Raw genomic sequence first — 19,171 nt, forward strand, 5'->3', positions numbered from 1 at the left:
AGACAGAGACAACTGAGCTTTCTTAACTCCTTGCTGTCAAAGAAGCACCCAAGTGTTCCTTTAACAAATTATATTACAGCAGCTGTTTCTTGGATTTAGCAAAAAATATTTAGAAACAACAATTTGCAACAGGTACTGCTGCATCCTACTGCATTTTTTTGTTCTTTTTTTGCTAATGACATCAGAGAAGGTAAGCTGGAAGAGAACTTAACCCCAGCTCTGGGGTGAGTAGGAGGTGTGGTTAAATAAAGGATGCACTCCTTTCTGCAGTATTTAATGAACTACTTTTTTTTTTTTTTTAAATAAATTCCCATAGTAGTCAACTTCAGTCACTACATCTCAGCTATCAAGATTTGTTGTTTTATAAGGAAATGTTGTTACTAGAACAGGCCAGCTGATCCCAGCTAAGAAACCTTTCTTTTACATACCTATTTATAGGAGCGACTCTAATAGCAAGTGTTGCACAATTTGTTCAAAATGGCCTCTTACAGCTACAGCGTTGTTTTTCTATTACTTACTCTTGATGTCCATATTTGTAAATTTTTGAACAACTCATAGCAACTACAAATACCAGTGATTTGTTCTTTGTACCACTGTAAGGTAAGCGTTAGATTCCCCCCTATCTGTGTAATTTATTTCCTTTAGCCTGTAGGACAGCTGAAAATATTTTATATTGCAAATTGGGGGTTTTATTCTTCGATGGAAAAAAGGCACTGAAGTACTAAACTGTGTCTGCATGACAGTCATCTCCCTCCTGCGCTGGCAAAGCGCACCCTTGCAGGCCCCAGTGTTTAACATCTGCTTTCAGGACTTCAAAAAGCACCGTCAGAAGTAAAGGATTTTTTCCCCCCAAATTTTGGGCAGCCACTTACCATGGCAGAGTCTACTTTGGTCAGCTAAATGTAGTCTTTTTATGTAAGACTGACACATAGAGAGTAGCAACTAATTGGTTTTGATCAGATGGAGCTACTGGAAGCGTAAGCCACTTCAGGCAGTGTTATTCCTGTTTCCTCCATGGAACACAACTACTTAGAGACAAAAAATGAAGTAACAATGAAAGTGTAATAAAGTCAACTCAAACAGTGTAGTAAAGACTTTTTCCCCGCTGGAAACTGCTTGAACAAAGTCAGTAACCCAGCCAAGCAATAGGTAAAACAAGCTGAGGACACCTGCCTCAGCTGTTCTGACCACCACCTGCTCCGTACTGAACGGAGCAGAACAAAGCCTTCCACCCTGCTCAAAAATGAAACTCCAGCAGCCTGCGCCTCCAACACTTCTGCCACTCGGTGAAAAGCCACAGGTTATTCAGACATCTGCAGTTAAAAGGTTGTTCGTAAAAAGCCATTCTAATTCTCATGGTCTTTATAAACACAAAGAGGTGATATACAGCACTAAATACAAACATAAAGACTTTATTGAATGCTGCTCAATTCCCCAAAGATCTTTCATTACAAAAGTTTTCCACACAACTGCAGTTTAAGAGATTGGAATGGTACTCTGATAAAAGATGTGAAAAATACTTGATCAAGTAAACAGACAAGACTTCTATTGTCAACTTTCCACCTTTAAGAAACAGACTGCATTTTCTTTAAATAAAACAAGGAACTATTTAGTGACATCCTTCCCTCCATACTAAAAAAAAAAAAGTAATCCCAATTTTGGTCTCATTCTTCGGTCTATGAGATGCTAAAACTAATGCAGAAACATCCAAGATAGTCTCTAGGAGACCTGCACTACTCTGCGGGGAGTCCTTGGGCTGATGAGGAGCATCATTGATGGGCTCTCTAGAGGAAGCTCCATCCTCAGCTGTAGCAGGAGGAAATCTCTTAAGTAGCCCAGGACCAAGAGGCAGCGCGAATGGGGTAGAGGCACTCGCCAAGCAGCAGGTCAGACGCATGGACCACCCCAACCTGTTCAAGCTGACTCTCTCCCTACTTTGCCTCATTCTAGTGTGAGCGTTGCATAAATCTAAATCTGAATCCAGTCAGGAATTCAAGGACAGCACCGTATCCGAGTTCCTGTCAGTGCTGTAAGGGGCACATACTGAGTATCTCAAGTTACTGGTAACGTACCTTGGTTTTATTTGAGAAAATACAGCACAACTAGAAGCCTTTTCTATAATCTTAACCAAAGTATGCAGCGATGTGAAAAGCACATATAAAACAAGGAAAAAAATGTACATAGCAAACTATACCACCTATGTGCAACACAATCAAAAATTCAAGTCATAATTCTCACCACTCCCGTAATTATGTCACTCATTAAGGATGATAATTCAGTTCTATGAAACGTTGGAAGTGACAGTATATCAATAATTAGACAAATTTACAATATGCTGTGGTAATGACATCACTTAGCTGCTGTATTTAAATTCAAATCTTTACATTTGCCAGAGAAAAAAATTGGCTGTTTCTATTATACTGATGAGGTTTCTTTTGCAAATCCTTATATATTTCAAAAGGGTACAAAAAAGTACGTCTGCCGAGTAGAGGTGGTCGCTTCTTTTATTTGGCACTTGTATTGTGTGCATTTAGCACATTGTGAGTGCTGTTCTGCTTTTCTGCCATAGCCTTCTTAAGCTTTAACTCCTCTAGCTTTCTCCACAACTCTTCACGCTCCAATTCTTTCTTTTTCTCTCTGTAGGAAAGAGCGAAGTATCAACTTTACATGTGTTTTAAGTGCAATGTGGAGACGCAGTTACTGAACAACTGTGATTTACATCTAGTAATTCCTCTTGTAAGTTTTTCTCCAAAGCTATTTTTAGAGGCAATTACAGTTTCCCCTGTTAAAAAGCGAGCGCACAAATTGGTAACGGTTAGTGGTAAAACTGTAACTTTGCTCCAACAAACTCAAGACGAACGCTACAGTGTGGTTTTGCACAGACGACTGCAGTTCTAAGGAGGTTCTTTATCACATGCAAACAAATTAAGGGACTAAGCATCTTTGGGGGAGAAAAGCACAACTATTGAAAGGAGACTCGGCATGTGGTCTCAGCTGGCCCAGGATAATGTACGCCCTGCCTCCCTTACTCCAACAGCACTGCTTCGTAGGTTAGCAGGGTAGGAGAGGTTTTAGCTGAGCTATGAAGTATTCTCCAGCTCAGCTTTCTTCAGACAACACCCCCTGAAGCAGCAGAGCCAGCACCAGGTGGCCCCTCACAGCAGCTGAGCCCAGTTTTTCCGCAGAGGAGAGCGAGCGCTCCCTGCCCAGGCAGGACGGGGAGCCCGGGCCTTCCTGCCGCCTCCCCGGGGCTTCAGCTCCCGCCGCACCGCTGACACACACCTGCGCGGGTGCTTCTTACTCAAGTGACACCCAGCGGCAAATATTTGACGAGCAGTTCCACTACGGAACCCCATAGCCACAGCAGTTGAGTTTTGTTTCTTTTCAGCTGGTACATTCTAGATACGCATTCATCAACGTGCGTTTGGAAGAAAAATCTGTACCTTTGCCTTTCTGCTTTATATGAGCTTGTAAGTTCATCAAAGAGCTTGCCGTTCATTTCCATCAGGGTTTTCAGCACGTTATATACCAGTGCCACAATAGTTCTAGAACAGAAGGAACACGACCATGAGAATCACTCAACACAGAATGAACTTCAGTAAACAAGTGTTCAATTTCCTTTTTGGACTCTGAGCTTCTTATTTAAGATACTACTGGAAGGTCAGTGAGTTTCTGAAACAAAATCCTTTACTGTAATTTCCTCTGTAAATTAGTGAAATGCATATTTAAACTTTTTATGAAATGGCTGTTTAACCTTAAATTCCTGGCTCTTGTAATTGCACAGGATATAATTGTTGGTACTGTGGCTGTACTATAAAGCCATTCGATTATGTTCCAGTTTAATAAACTGAGTTTTAACAACAATTTTGTAGTACTTGAGTAAGGAAATACAGCAGTCTAGAAAAAAACCTTCTGGCTAATAGCTTCAGGACTGGGCAAAAGAATGCGGCAGAGGAACCACAGGCGCATGGTTTAATACAGCTACTAAAAGCTCTACGAGAAGCGTTTCTGGGCAGCAGATAGTTTTGCTGCATGTGCCCCGTTTGAGAACTGCATTGAGAACAGTTTCCGGTACCTTAGTTTCTTTAAGAAACTAAACTCTTGAGCAATACTGGCTGTGGCTTACATGGCTGTCCGTATTTCCATGTTAGGTGTTACTCTTTTTATGAAGGCATTCATATTTCAATAAATTATCTTAAATATTGTGGTGTTTATCTCCTTTAAACCCACTCTTAATTACACACAGAAATGCAAAACCAGCAATGAAATTAAACATTAAAGAGGTGCTTATCATTAAGCTTATCACTAGTCAAAAGAAGTAGGTAAACTGTCTTCCCCATCTTTCCCCTCACTAGCAGTTCACCTTCACACAGCAGTATTGACTGTAAGGCTGTAGAGCAGGGGTGCCGTGCAGTCTTGTGACCTTGAAAAAATGAGTGAAAGAAAAATCCAAGGAAGTAACCGAAGGACCAGGTTTGCCTTTTCAGTACACTCTGTCCATTGTGGCACTAGGAAATCTCCCAAATATTCAGCAGAGGCCCTGTGCTCATTCAAAATGCACAGTACACTTAGCCTGTCTACACGCTTTTTTTTTTTTGAACACTGGCTTTCATGTGGTTTGAAGACAAAAGCTTATTCGGGGTTTTGGTTTTCTGAGAGGAAAAGCTTGATTTTGAGCAAGTAGTTAAGTCTGTACCGGACAGCTAGATGGCTATAAGCACATTACTCTGCCCTCCAAAACAGATTAAAACCAAAAGGTTAGACTTTCTTTCTCAAAATTCCTGGTCGTCAGGGTATACAGTTATCCTGTGCCTTTCACTTGCTTCATAAAGAGCAACTTCTGCCTGCAGCTAGGGAAAGAGGGACATCCTTCAAATTTGTTGAGGTCCCAAGTACTATTAATGCTCCAAGAACTAGTTCTCCAAAATTTATATTCAGTCTCAGCTGATACATTTGCAATAGACACACCATCTAGATAAATTCAGAATAATTTCAGAGCCTCTAAGTGCTTAAAACAGGACATCTGATTTAACTCCATCCTGCCTACCCTGGCTTTTGCCTGTACGACCTTTACATTCTATGAATTGACTTGCAACTCAGTTCAGGATGCTGGACACAAGCAAACTTTGCTTTTTAGTATTTCAATGTAATTACTGCTTCTTTCAAACACGAGATAAAAATACTAACATTTAACCAATGGCATTAAATATAAAATGAAGTAGTCGCTCATTTCCCATTCCTACCATACTTTATAGTGGTAGGCAACTGCTTTTCTCTGATGCTGTCTTTCCCCTTCTTACCTCACCGGGCAGCAGTAACTACTTATGAAGACACCGACAGAATTTTGTTCATCTGAAGTAGGAAAGGACAGCAAAGCATAAATATATAGCAGAAGCATCCCTTGGCAATTATTTTGGCCTAAGTAGTAGTGATTTGCATTTTTAACTAACACACATAAGATCAAATGTGATTACAGGATCAAGACCATCATCCCATTTCCTCAAACTTTTTCAATAAATTCCAGTTCTCCATCATAACAATGCAGAACAGTGAAAGCATGATACAGCTGAAAGTGACGGCCATTTTAGCACCCATAATCTCATTGATTTCATCTGATTTAAGTAAAAATGAAATCACATTTACAAGCTTATGATCCGAACCTGAAACAGTGGACAATTTATTTAGGGTACTATAGATAAAGTTAAACATTACATACGGATTCCAGTGTTCTTTGGAGATCTTGTATAAACTGCCAAACATAATTGGTAGAATTTTATCAATGTTCTCCTCAATCAGGCTAAGAATATATTCATTATTCCAGAAGTACAAAGCTCTTTCTGCAACCTGAAACACAACGTTTAGGGGTCAACAACCACAAAATAAGTTACTACAAGTTATTTTTTTTTATACTTTTTTTTTTACCTGAAAATGTGAACTTGACACACACTTGGATATTTGCTTAAATAAAGGCTCTTCTATTTTTTTGAATTGCGTTGGTTCTATTACATCTAAGATTTCTTCAATTTCACCTAAAAACATTACCTGTTTGTATAAAAGAAATACATCAAAAAGTATGAAACTGTTTTATATCACCATTGTAAACAGAAACAAACAAAAGACAGTTTATACATTAGCCATGAATCCTGCAAAGAACACTGTATGTAATTACAATGCATTAGGCATCCACAGGTTTTTTGCAGCCTGAAAGAAGTCAATCATCAGTTTCAGCTACCAGGTTACAGCTCTCATCTTGGATTTCTTCTTTTGCATAATTGCTCCGAACGCTTCACAGAACTGCTTCTGCAGAATACGTTTTTTTTTTTTTTACAGTTAAAAAAACCCCACTAGAACATTTTATTTCTTCAAGAATGGCTGCAGAGGTTACCGTTATCTGAGATCTCCAAAGTAGCTTCTGAAGTGATAAATAGTTAATTCCTGTTTTAAATTACAACCAGCAGAACACTAGGTAGGTGGCACAGAAAAACTTAACACCGCTCACACAAACGGGGACAACAGTGTTAAGGGACCCCACTTTTAAAGAGCTGTCGGGGGGTGGGATCTGGTGGCATAAATCAAACTCCTGATTTTTAAACTCATTTTAACTACATAGAAGAAACCAGAAAAAATGCATTTCCCAAGACCATTTAAAGTTATTTTTAGACTACAGAAGAAGAATGTAGGTATGCTTTACCAGACACTTACTCGGTATCTCAAATGCTAAGTCTGCGTCACACTGCAGATGACTACCTCCAACCTGGTCTGTATCTACTAAAATACTTCGCACCTTGGAAAATTGTTTCTGTATACAATATCTTAATTAGAATGCAACCTTTAATATAGTTTTAACATAGTAACACCATAGTAAGAACAAACACACAAAACAATTGCATTGAGTTGCATGACAGAGGTGAGCGCCTCAAGAATCTTCAAGAACTGCAAGTTTTCTGCAAGATCTCTTGAAAAGCACAGCAGAGGTAAGGTATGTGAACCTGCCACACTGTATTTTACATCACAGCAGATGCCAGAAACAAGAGACAAAACCAACCTCTTTCTGACTGCAAGTTTTTGGCCAAAATTTGAGCAGTCCTCTGATCACCTATATTAAAAATACAAACAAGTTAAAGCAGAACAAGTTTCTATTACATATCTGATAAGATTAAAAAAAAGTACTAGTTTGCTTTTCCTTATCCAGAGGTTCAATGAAAACTGAATACAGCTAAATGTAGTTCCACTGAAAATAAATACTGCGTTGCCTCATTTAAATATTTATCTTGTTTAGGTTATCAGAATAATTTAGACCCTTATCACTTCACAAGTCTTTGATTATCTGTTCACACTCCCCTCCCACCCCAGTACATACATTAATTGATAGGACACTGATAACATCAAAGCATCACAAAATGAAGTTAACTCCCCTGTAGCTAGATTTCCCAGTGCTGATAACTTCATTTTGTGATGCTTTGATGTTAACTCCCCTGTAGCTAGATTTCCCAGAATATTTTTTGTCTTCTACTCATCCATGCTTTGGGGAGCACCTGTCTTGGCGTCAAGGTCTGAAGCCCGAGAGCAAGCGGTATACGCTGACTGCACAAACAGGGCTACACAGAGGAGTCACGGCCTCCACCACTTCCTTTTTTCTTCTAGAGTTTGAAATGTTAAAGGCCGAAAACTAAAAAAAGATGTGAACTTACAGAGAAAATATATTCCAGCATCTACATTGGAAACTATCTTACACAAGACTGGAAAAAACTTCAGCAAAACTTAATTAGAAAGTACAGCCCCCAAGAGGAAGGGGCGGGGAAACACACAACAAAGACTGGAGGCCTGTTTCCTAGAAACAAACGTTTGACATGGCATCTAAATTACAAAATTAATGCTGGCTACAAAACCCCTGTAACTGTATGTTTTGGAAGCAGAAACATTCTCAGAGCCTTATAAACTTTCATTCCGAGGAAAGGACCTCTATTTTTATGATACAGCAGTACCTAATCGATCATATCCAACTGTAAAACTTACTTGACTGTTTGAATACCTTCCACGTTTGATTTTTGCCATGTTGGGTTTTTTCCCCCCAGCTTCCCAGCTGGCTGTTCTATTCACAACTATGTGTACTATCAAAAGTGACTTTCCAGAGAAATAGTTAATATGATTTTAAGTGCCCACAAGTCTTTTATCCTAGGATACAAACATATCCTGCTACTACAAAACTGCGTGTCACTTCAAATGACATTGAGCAAATGCAGAAGCCTCAGGCAGCTGGTAAAGTCCTATGGTGAAATCCACAAAAAGAATGCAAGCTACAAGGAAAGAACAGATTCCTTACAGAGCCTCGACCATACAGTTCAACCTAGCTGGCTGAAAGCTCCAGGCAACAAATACAAACGTCATCATCTGACACCTGATGAAGGAGCAGGAGGCCTGGATCAGCCCACACAGGTGACAACTTTGCCACCTGGCCCACAGAGGCAGAGCTCCCTCCCTGACCAGCCGGTACTGACCTGGCCTCCTTGCTGCCTCCACTGACAGAGCAGAAGAGCTGGGGCAGGCGGCATGGGTGAGGGGGGAGGAGAAATTTTGAGCTCCCCCATTTCACTGCAATTACCTGATCTGGCAGTCCTTCGCTCACCCGCTTCTCCTCCACCCTCAAGGAGTCAGACTTGCATGAATTAGTTACACTTGTTTCTCTAGATTCACCATGTAAAGTAGTCTATGTAAATACACTTTAAATCTAGGGCCATTTTCTGTTAATTAGCTCGTAACTGAAGGACTCAGTTACATACTACTGAGATTTTGTATTTTTAAAGAGCAAACCCGAACATTTACAGGTATAATAGCTCATTCTGCCGACACCTTCCCTTTCCCCCAGAACAATGCAAGTAAGTAAAAAAATTTCAGACAAGCACATTTGCCAAAGAAAAGCCGTGAGAACCTACCATACACCCCTTACTGGAGCATGAATTTACTGGTCTCGAAAGCATAAAACTGAGTTAGCTGGAACAGTCCAGTTTCCAGCACTTGTTATTGTAAGAGTGTTGAATATACTTCGCTACGCAGACTCATATTCTCAACTTGATAAAGAAATAACATATTCCAGGTATAACGGTGCAGACCTCAACAAGATACCTATTCCTTGCTCCTCAGAGAGAGTATCAGTTTCCAGCTTGACTATGCTTTCATAATAAAAAGCTGATACATGCACATTTACGTTCAAAGATTTTATTCGAAGAAATATTCAAGGTGAATGCAGATCTGAAATCCTGCTGCTCTTACTACACAAAACTCTTAAGATTAATAATTTCCCCTGAGCTACAACATTCCCATAAAGTGACTTACAACAGTAGGCACCTGCTAGAAAACTTCTCTTATGTGCAAGGACTGCATGTTTAGCCTGATTTCTTCAATGTAAAGGCCACTGCACTTAGCAGGGTTAGGTAACGAACTCTTCTTGTCAGCTTCGCAAACATCAGGACTGACCTAAGGCAGACTACCATAGCTACAAGAGCTCAGATTGAATGTCCTCTAAATTGACCCCGAGTGACAATTCCTACCAGAAAAATAACAGTAAGGTACTCCTGAAGACAGCCTTCTGATGGAGTTCTTAAAATATTACTTGACCAAAAGCCAAAAAAATTCCAAATGCTATCTCATCAGTTGCCCCAAATTTTAACATCTACTTTTCAAGCATTTCAGAAAGTTTCTTAAAGCTTCACTTCTTACCATCTTAATAACTTTTACTCCTTGATAAAGCAAATTTTACTATACTCTCAGAGTAATGACCAAAGCAAGCACAGGCAGTGACTCTGCAGTGAGTTCTTGTACCTTCTCCATTCTGAATTCATCTTTACTGATTAAGAGGCAACCAGAATTGTATACACTATAGTCCAGATGAAGTCCCAGAATTGCACTATGGCGCTCCTACTTCAAAAAGCCCTACCTTCTCGCTTCAAAGCTTGGGCTTGGATCCTGCATCACAGTTCTGTAAATTCGTATCAGGAAGTTCTGACTTTGTCACGGTGTCACTTCAATTCAATCTTGCAGGTTTTTATGTAATACTACACATTTTCTGCTCACATGTCAACTGTCAAAATGCCTGGATTGTTTTATAGCTTGGCTTAAGGAATAAGGCTTACACAATTCCTTTCTCCTCGCCCTACCCAAGAAAATAAGCTTATTGACCAGTGTAGCTAGCAGTACAGGGGGAAAGAAGATGCTTCAAGCAGACAAGGCAAATTTATAGACAGTCAGGTCTACCACCTTCCACCACCTATAGAATAACTTGTCTTCTGATGAGGAACATCAATACTTAAGTGGCTGTGCAGAAAACAAGCTTCCACTGAAAGACTAGTGAAGATCTACGTTGTTTCCACAAAGCTGTTTATCTTTTTTCTTTATAGGAAAAATTTAAGATTTTGCATAAGGTCTTCATTTTTCTGTCACAAAAAGGGATAAAGTATTTAAATATCAACATACCCCTAATGGAAAGATTTCTGATTGTCCAACTAAGAACAGTTTCTGTTCTAGCTCATCTGACATCAGTCTGTGTCCCCATGAGTTGCTGCACTGCCCTGAGCCTGCGTTCTTCTTTATGGGCATCGCCAAAGCCCTTGCATGAAGCGCTGCAAACCCCTTTTTAGCTGAGCTGTCAATATGTATCACGGGAGATTCAGTCTGGCAAAAGCCACTGATGCCTGAAGCACCTGTATTATAACTGCCAACAGGCACCCCAGTAACTGAAGAGACAGAACAGAAACATTGCATTTGGAATTTCAGAGTTCATTCTGTCTAAACAAAGCGTTGTTATTCTTTCCAACTTTTATTTTGGGATTGTTTATTCCCTAAAATATTTCAGCTTTATGCACTGGCTAGGCAGAAGCCATCAGCACCAAAAATACTGAAATTTTAGTTCTTGCTAGGAGGGAATACAGTTGTTACATGCTTTCTCAGATCAGGTAATTTGCATGGTATCAGTGGTTCAAACTTTTATTTAAATTTGTGCTCTATCTTGGTCACAGGCTAAGAGATAACAGCCCCTTCAAACCCAGAGTTGTCTTAACAACTGTTCTAGATTTAATCCCCGCCCCCCCCCAAAAAAAACTGTCTATGGATCATTAATCAAGACAGCACAGATAGCACTGCTCTACAATTCTAACAAGTTACACTGAAATATTTAGTTGAAATTAAAAATAGAAAAACATTCAACTGAAAAACACTTACAGGCTCTGTTAAAGTTGTATCTTTTTCCAGGAACTGTACAACACAATAGGCGAGCTAGAATGTAAGTCATATGATTATTTAGTTTAAACAGACACTGTTTAGACATTGCAGCATAACTAAATATCACAACTTATAATGGAAGCACTTCAGATCGGAGCAGGGGTGGGGGAGGGACAGGACACCCAACCCAAAACACCCCACACAGCCATTTTACATTCTTCCAAACTAAACAAAACAGCAATTAAAGCAGCAAGATATACAGGCCTGCTCTATCTTACAAAAGCTTCCTGCATACCAAAAATCATCTTTTTTTTTTTCGTCCTAGAAGAAAATTACTTTTAAGCTTGACAGGGTATTTCCCTAACTCAGATCCAGTATCCAAACAAATTTTTCTCAACATCAATTCCTGTATTAACATTACAAAACTATCATTTTCAAACATCTGTATTGGGTTAAAAAAAAAAAGGTGATACTTTCAGTCAAAAGAAGTTTTAAAACAGGTTTGACTGAGCATACATTTCTCAAGTACTAGACATCTACAGCACGCAACATTCAGTGATAAAATTACAGGTGAAAGAATTGTAACGTATTACATGGCCACAAGAGATCAGGCAGCACCTGTCCAGCTGAGTACCCTGTCCCCAGCAATGGCCAACACCAAATGCCTGTGGAAGAGTGCTATGAAGTGGGGGGAGCATAATGTGATTAGGTCACCAGCATGCTCTCCCAGCCTCAAGTGATTTCTGGCCAGGAGACTTCTCAGGCCAAAGTGTGATATTATATGTTATATAATCACTTATTGTTTAGTTACTTAGCTCATAGTTAAGTAACTAAACAACCATACCTCTGCCCAGTACAGAAACCATACAATAATCCTATTACTAAAGTAGTTACAATCCAAGATTCCATTAAGACTGATTTTAAGAAGTCACAGTATTTTTCATCTCGCAATATAAAGCAAAGACAAAAATTATTTACATGCATTACACGTACATTTCAATACTTCGGGTGCTTGAATTCAAGCATTACCTTTCCATTTTTTTTTAATCTGTTATCCCAAAGCAGATAATTACAATGCTGTAATTACAACAGGTCTAATTTATTTCTTTACCCTTAGGCTAAGGATGTATATGTGCAGATTCAAAAAATAATAAATGTCACACATTAATCTCATAAAATCCCATTATATATATTGTACAGTAATGCTTTATTGTTTGAAGACACAAAGACTCAAACTTAATTCAGCTTTGAGGCTTTAACTTTTAAGGGTAGGCTAAACCTGTACTGTAGCAACAAAGCAACCAGGCCACTCCTGATTGCAAAGCAGATGTAATGCTGGTTTACACCTTCAGGATAACACGAAACCAGAAACACACAGCGCTGAAACTGCACATGGCACTAGTGGTTTATGAAGGGATAGATGAGTAGCCTGGTCAGCAAACCAAATGCTACTTTCAGGTACACAGTACAGCTCAATTAATAGGACCCTTTCAGGTACCGATGAACCGGATTAAACATATCATAGAAAAAAGGACAGCTTGCTGTACTGATCTATCGGTAAGAATAACTTTGGCAAGTGACTGGTCCCTTTCATATCACTGACTCATTCCATGGAGCAGCCTATTGCATAGCAATAAACCACAAAGACAAGTGATTTAATTAAATTAAAACTTTATATGAGAATTAGGAATTAACAGAGCTCTTGACTTGATCCTGTTTGTAGACTATATAGTCACAATGATTTCACTTTAATTAGAAACTCATTTCCTTGTATCTTTAGTCTATAAGGAGCTGTATTAGTGAGCTGACTAAGTTAACAAAGCAAGTTTTTAATTAGCCGCAGCAGAATTACTTGCAAGTTTGCATCAAATGTATTCAATACTCAAGTGCCATATGTCTGGAAAGGATATACATTATTCCTCAAATAAAATGCTGAACGTCTGTGCAAAGTATAAGAATGGAAGTCAAATGAAGAACTAAAGCATTCTGACAGCGTGTCATGGATCTACATAATTTCTAGCTGATCCGGAGAGCTACTATACATTTCTGCCATTTATAGCCAACATTCTCCTCCCCTCCCTGTCACTGGAACGGTTTTAGAAATAAAAAAGCACTTCTGAAGCAAGTACCTGGCCATACTCAAGGTTCCTTTATACAAAGCATTTAGGTTACATAAAGGAAGCGGTAACAGAACAAGGTCCTGGGATTAAATGAAGCTTAAAATGTGACAAGACTAGCAAGCAAAAAAGCTTCCCACTTCAGCTGACATGACTTTGACTCGCTGTTGTATTCTTCCATTTAATATATGCTAAATATTATCTCAAAATTAACATTTAGACATAAGATCTATGAGATCTTTAAAAAAACCCAATAGTGACTGAATTTGCAAATATTTTTTAATATTGGTATTATAACACATACTGAAACTAATGAAATTTAAAGCAAACGCATATACAAAAACCCCACCACTCTTAAAAATAGGCAAAAGCTTACCTGTGCATGAAACAAAGCTAATCCCTTTGCAGTATGCATGGGAATCAGAACTTTCATAAGGAACTGTTTGTGTTCTGCTTTCAGTGGCAGTGCAAAACCATTGATAATACTGAAAACATGAATAAGCAGGATTTATTTTTATTAAAAAATAATTTTTTCCTAGCAAGTCAAGAATTTCTGTAAATTGAAGATACACTCCATTTCTGATTCAATTTCTAAACCTGATTATTTTGAAGCCATAAAATAGCTCTACATATGCACAACCTTTAAAGTGTTGGTATCACATGAGTTTAGACTCTCGGTGGGAATACCAGAGAACCATAGTAGAAGTCACATAATACTCATTAGATGAGCCGAAGTATGTTTATCATGACCTCCATTATGTAAAATCACGTACAGTAAGTCTTGCTGTCTAATTGTAAAGCTTAGACAGATGCATCAGGAATCCATTTCACCCACAATCACTAGCAACTTGCAGAAAAAATAGATGGCATACAATTTTGAACTATTTTAACAGTGCAGTTTGAACATTTGTTTTGAGATTGTTGAACAACCTTTCCCTCTAAAAACAAAGTTAAAAGTTGTCTCATTGATTCAGTAATCTTATTTTGAAGAGTTGATGAGTCATAGAATGGACAACAGTCCTTCAGGAAGAGGTTGGGATTTTCCCCCCCTGCCCCCCCATTTTAGATAAATCTGAGAAAATAATGGTATCCCTTTCACTTGATTTTCATGAAAATTTGCTCCACAGTAGTTTCACAATGTTTGGATTTTCAGTTAGACCAGTAATATTCATAGAATTTTCTACTGTGAAATATATGTGACAGTTTTGGAAAAACAGTAACATACTACCACAAAAAACCTTCAAAGTTAAAAATTAAATTAGTGAAACAACGTCAAAAAAAGATAACTAAAAAACCCTAGCACTTACAAGGCTTTCCTGAATAGAATTTAAAGAAAACCAGCCTGCTGAAGATTAAAGCATTTAATTCAGCACGAGGGCAAAAGTTAACATTCATTTTCTGAATCAAAGAACAAGTCATGAATCAGATATAAGATAAGCAAGAGTAGATATTCCTGACAAACAAGAACCCTTGAGAAATATTTTGCCAGTCATCTTTAAAACTTGCACTGAAAAAGAGTAATTTTTACTCCATATCCTAATTTGATATTCACATGGTAACCCAGACAGTATTAGATTATATCAGTGACTGCACTTCATCACTCATTACTGTAATAATTCTCTTTCCCCACCTCCATTCCCAAAGCGAGAAAGCTGAAGTAAACACCCACAATAACACTTTATGTTTTTTCTGTGTCAGATCAAACTTACCTTCCTAATATCTCAAGAAGTTCAGCAACACCATTGAAGTGCTCTGTTTCATATATAAACCTGTTATGAAAAGAGACAACCATCAAAAATCGAAACAGAAGATCAGAGATTCCAAAGAAATAACTTTTAATAAGCTTCAAATATTTGAAAGCCAGATCACAGACTGGCTGGGGGGGGGGGGGGGGGGGCAGACCCAGCATGAAGGCGAGATAAAAGTATTCCTCAACCTAGTCACACACACATACATATACAGCATACCTGAGGAAAATGTTGTTAATCTGTTTCCTGATGAATGCTCTTAAACCGAGGAATTTGCCATAAATTCGATGAAGAACTGTCTTTAGGAAATCACGTTCTCGTGGGTCTTCACTATCAAAGAGCTCCAACAACTTTAAAAATTAAATTGAAATGTGTTACTGTTGAAAGACTTGAATTTTGTTACGTTACTAACCAATTCGAGTTTTTATCTTTAATTTACAAGTTTACATTAGAAAAATTAGAATCAGTTTAACCAAAAATTTTGTTTGGGTATCAGTATTATATTTTCAAAATTAGATTTTTAATAAAGCTGATTATTTTTGTAAAAAATAAACCCAGCAGCTTCATTCCCTTCAAAAGTCTGTATACAACAGACATCAAAGCCATTCCAACAACTATTAGACTATCAAAATAAAAATGAAATTGTAAGAATGATATTATCAAATCTTAGGTAAGTGGTTTACACTTGGTCTTTAAGAAGTCAGAATGAATCAAATCTGTGTCAGATATTTACAATTTTTTAATTAAAATCCTGTACTGCTCATCTCAAAAAGCTACTTGTGTCTTGAAGGTTAAGCAAAAGCATTCCTATACAAGAAATTTCACAATTAATGATTTCATATGGAGGGGGTTGTAAAATAAGCATAAGATATGTAATTATGAACTGATTCTCTGCTAATACAGACTAAATGCCCTAATAAGCTAGCAAGATTTTCCACGCGTTTTTTTCTTGTAGAAAGTTTTCCAAGGATACAGAAAAGACCACACTCACTCGAAGACATCAAAAGACATTCCAATTCCATTACAGACCATTATTTTAGTTATTTTTTTTTTCCTGCTTGTCCCAGTAAGAGCATATTCAGAAATGCTAACTGCGCTAACAAGTTAGTAACTTAGCTCAAGCAGTCACTACAGTCTCCTGCTCAGTCCAGGTCTGTGAGCTTAGGTATGTCTACACCAAGCAGCATAAGGGACTGGAAACAGCTGTTCAGGAACTTTGTTCAGGCTCACTTCATTTTTATATTTAGAAGGAATTTCTCAGGGTCACTACCCCTCTTTTTTTCCATATATAGCTAGCTGTTCATTGCATTGTCTTTCTTGTACTCTAGAGAAAGATCAAGTGAAATGTCAGGAATTGAAACTCTGCAACGTGGCTCTTAAGAACCACGGGTCAATTAGTAAATTGGATACCCACGGCCAATAGTTCAGCAGCAGCTTCAGGCCTGAATTTTGTGGGAAAGTCGAGTAAAACAGAGAAGAAGGAGACACCTATAAACAAGAACAGTAAAACCAAGCAAGTAGAAATTAAATGCAGCCACTGAAGGTGGGGAGGAAAAGTGTCCACCTATGTTTTTACTTTCCATTGCTGTACTTTGACGGCCTGCCAGCACTCACTCTTCAGATACTGAGCTTTTCCTTGACAAACAAGTATTTTGACATGGTAAAAAAAAAATCCCCACCGAGTTAACCTTGGACAAAAATTGTTACGGTATTCTACAGCCTAATTCCTTGAGAAGTTATATTTAATATGAAATCTCATTTCACCTTCTTGCTCGTAGTTACTTTGCATGGTGAAGCATGATTTTCCTATGTACTTTCTTACTTGATTTTCCTTCTGTGGTTAACACACAACAGTAAAGAGAATGACACTATCTAGTCACAAGTTAGCAGATGTTGGAACACATTTCATGTACAGTAAGTACATGAACTTTTTACAGGAAAAGAGTTTGCTGTAAGTTTTCCCATGATAAATCTATGAAAAGACAAACATTAAAGCACTACAAAAATCTAATTAGCACATTGTTGGTTTGACTGGAAGTAAGTTACAAATCATTAAAAACACAACTTGTATTTACAAGTTACAAATACCTTGCATTGCAAAGCACTGAGGTTGATATCGGAAAACAAAGTGTTTCTGAAGTTACTAATGACATGTAGCCTGTGTGGTATGATGTGCTGTTTATTTAGTGTTTGGCAGAAACCACTGTTGGAACAACTAAAGTTTAAGCCTGTGTCAACATGAAAGCTTTAATATTCTCCTTAGCTGCATAGTCAACTGAGAAGTTAAGCTTGAGAGGTGATCTTGAAATCTGCGGGTGGGAAAACTCTCTACTTACCTGCTGTACAAATTTCTGGTCAATATATCGCTTTGCAATGCTAGGCTGAAAATCTGGGCTCTCCAAAAACCTCAGGAAAAATTCATACACCAACTACAAACATTGAAATGAAAATTTTTAAGTTAGTAAGTATACCAGAGCACAGAACTCAGCCCCGCCACCACCACAAAGTCAGTGGGACTATTCACATACTTCAAAGGTAGAAAAGGAAACCGAAGCCTAACACATCACTGTTTAATCACAGCCTCTACTGGAATTTACTGAAAGAATTCCAGTAAGTATCAAGAACACTTTAATTCCCAGAAGAGTCAAAGCTTAATAAATGATCTACTGAAAATATCACTATTAGACAAAAACCAGGTTTTAAGTATTACATATATTCACATTTCCTACTATATTAAGAATTTATTATGTAGACATAAGTTACCAAACACTTATCAACACTGAGGGTAAAATTAAGTGCTCTAACACTGCATAATTCCTTAAACAAATGAAGAAAAATCTGCTAGCTAAGTGCTCCTGAAATTAAGTTTCAGCTGCAAACTCCAAAAATGAAGTATCACATTAAAAAGCTGAATGAATACACAGAAACTTAAGAGTTTGGCTTAACATTAGGTTTCTATATCTTGGACACTCTATTCAAACAGGACCCTCTGCAGATTTATCTTCAACATCCTTTATGTTTTGTAGTACATTATTTCTATTGAGTTCAAGTCCCCATTCGCTATGATCCCACAATGCCCACAGATGGAAAAACAGACAGGAGATAGAGCTAGCGAGGGCCTGAGGTAGCAGAGAGAGGCATGAACAAGCCAGCACACAAGTCCCATATTTTGGGGTTCATCAGAAGTCCAAGACACAAAATACTGTACTTCTGTAACAATGGCAGATTTATGAAATACACATAAGGCATCTCTTAACTAAGACAGAATTCAGAGGAAAGATGTCTTACGTTTAGATACATTCAGGGCTGCTTATGTTCTCAACGCCTATTCTTTAACTCCGTGTTAGTTAAACAACTGATTAGTAATAATGCTAAAATGCAATTTAGATACATAAAGACATCACTGACTGTCCTTCCAAATAAAACCCACACAGAGCTGTGGTCATACTCACAGGCATCTATTTCAACTGTTACCACTATGAGTACTTATTAAACTGAGAGCCAACACCTGAGAAATTCCTAATTATAATTATGAAGTTCACTTGAGAGAAGTGCTTGACAATAAGTACTTTTTATCTAGAACATTCCAGATGACAGTTACTTATGCATAGCCTCAAGGAGGGTACGCTGTATCTGCAAAGCAGAAGCTCAGAAACACAAGTTCCCCTTCACTCTTTCTTGCCCTGTGACAGACCGTAACAAGAGCTTTTCATATCAGCAGTTTAAATGTATACAAATTTCATGTAATAGAACTGTATTAAAACCCAAGCTTCCCTGTACAGCCTTAATTTGTCTTCTTGTGCATAAACACAATAGCGCACAGTTGCACAATAGACAACATAGGACAGAATTTTTAAAAGCTTGGTAATAGGCAATCCAGTAATATAATTTTAAATATTACCATACTCCATCCTCTGTCTTAGAAAGAGATCAACCATGGCTGTTTAATATCTTCATCAATGACATAGTGGAATTGAGCGCACCCTCAGCAAGTTTGCAGATGACAGCAAGTTGACACACCGGAGGGATGGGATGCCATCCAGAGGGACCTGGACAAGCTCGAGAAGTGGGCCTGTGTGAACCTCATGAGGT

General features: G+C 38.1%; 1 protein-coding gene across 1 annotated transcript in view; it reads right to left on the bottom strand.

Moving 5' to 3' along the window:
• Nucleotides 1-1,394: 1,394 nt before the first annotated feature.
• PPP2R5A (protein phosphatase 2 regulatory subunit B'alpha) overlaps nt 1,395-19,171 on the bottom strand; it is a 47,282-nt gene continuing 29,505 nt past the window's right edge. The window contains exons 4-13 of the mRNA XM_009279597.2: nt 17,416-17,508; nt 15,299-15,429; nt 15,041-15,100; nt 13,708-13,816; nt 11,215-11,268; nt 7,046-7,096; nt 5,923-6,042; nt 5,717-5,844; nt 3,444-3,545; nt 1,395-2,637 (exon numbers count right to left, since the gene is read on the bottom strand). Coding sequence (XP_009277872.1) covers nt 2,505-2,637; nt 3,444-3,545; nt 5,717-5,844; nt 5,923-6,042; nt 7,046-7,096; nt 11,215-11,268; nt 13,708-13,816; nt 15,041-15,100; nt 15,299-15,429; nt 17,416-17,508 — 981 coding nt within the window. The 3' untranslated portion in view covers nt 1,395-2,504. The remainder of the gene's footprint in view (nt 2,638-3,443; nt 3,546-5,716; nt 5,845-5,922; nt 6,043-7,045; nt 7,097-11,214; nt 11,269-13,707; nt 13,817-15,040; nt 15,101-15,298; nt 15,430-17,415; nt 17,509-19,171) is intronic.

The sequence above is a fragment of the Aptenodytes forsteri genome, unplaced genomic scaffold (genome assembly GCF_000699145.1).
Source record: "Aptenodytes forsteri isolate BGI_AS27 unplaced genomic scaffold, ASM69914v1 Scaffold195, whole genome shotgun sequence".
NCBI classification, from domain to species: Eukaryota; Metazoa; Chordata; class Aves; order Sphenisciformes; family Spheniscidae; genus Aptenodytes; species Aptenodytes forsteri.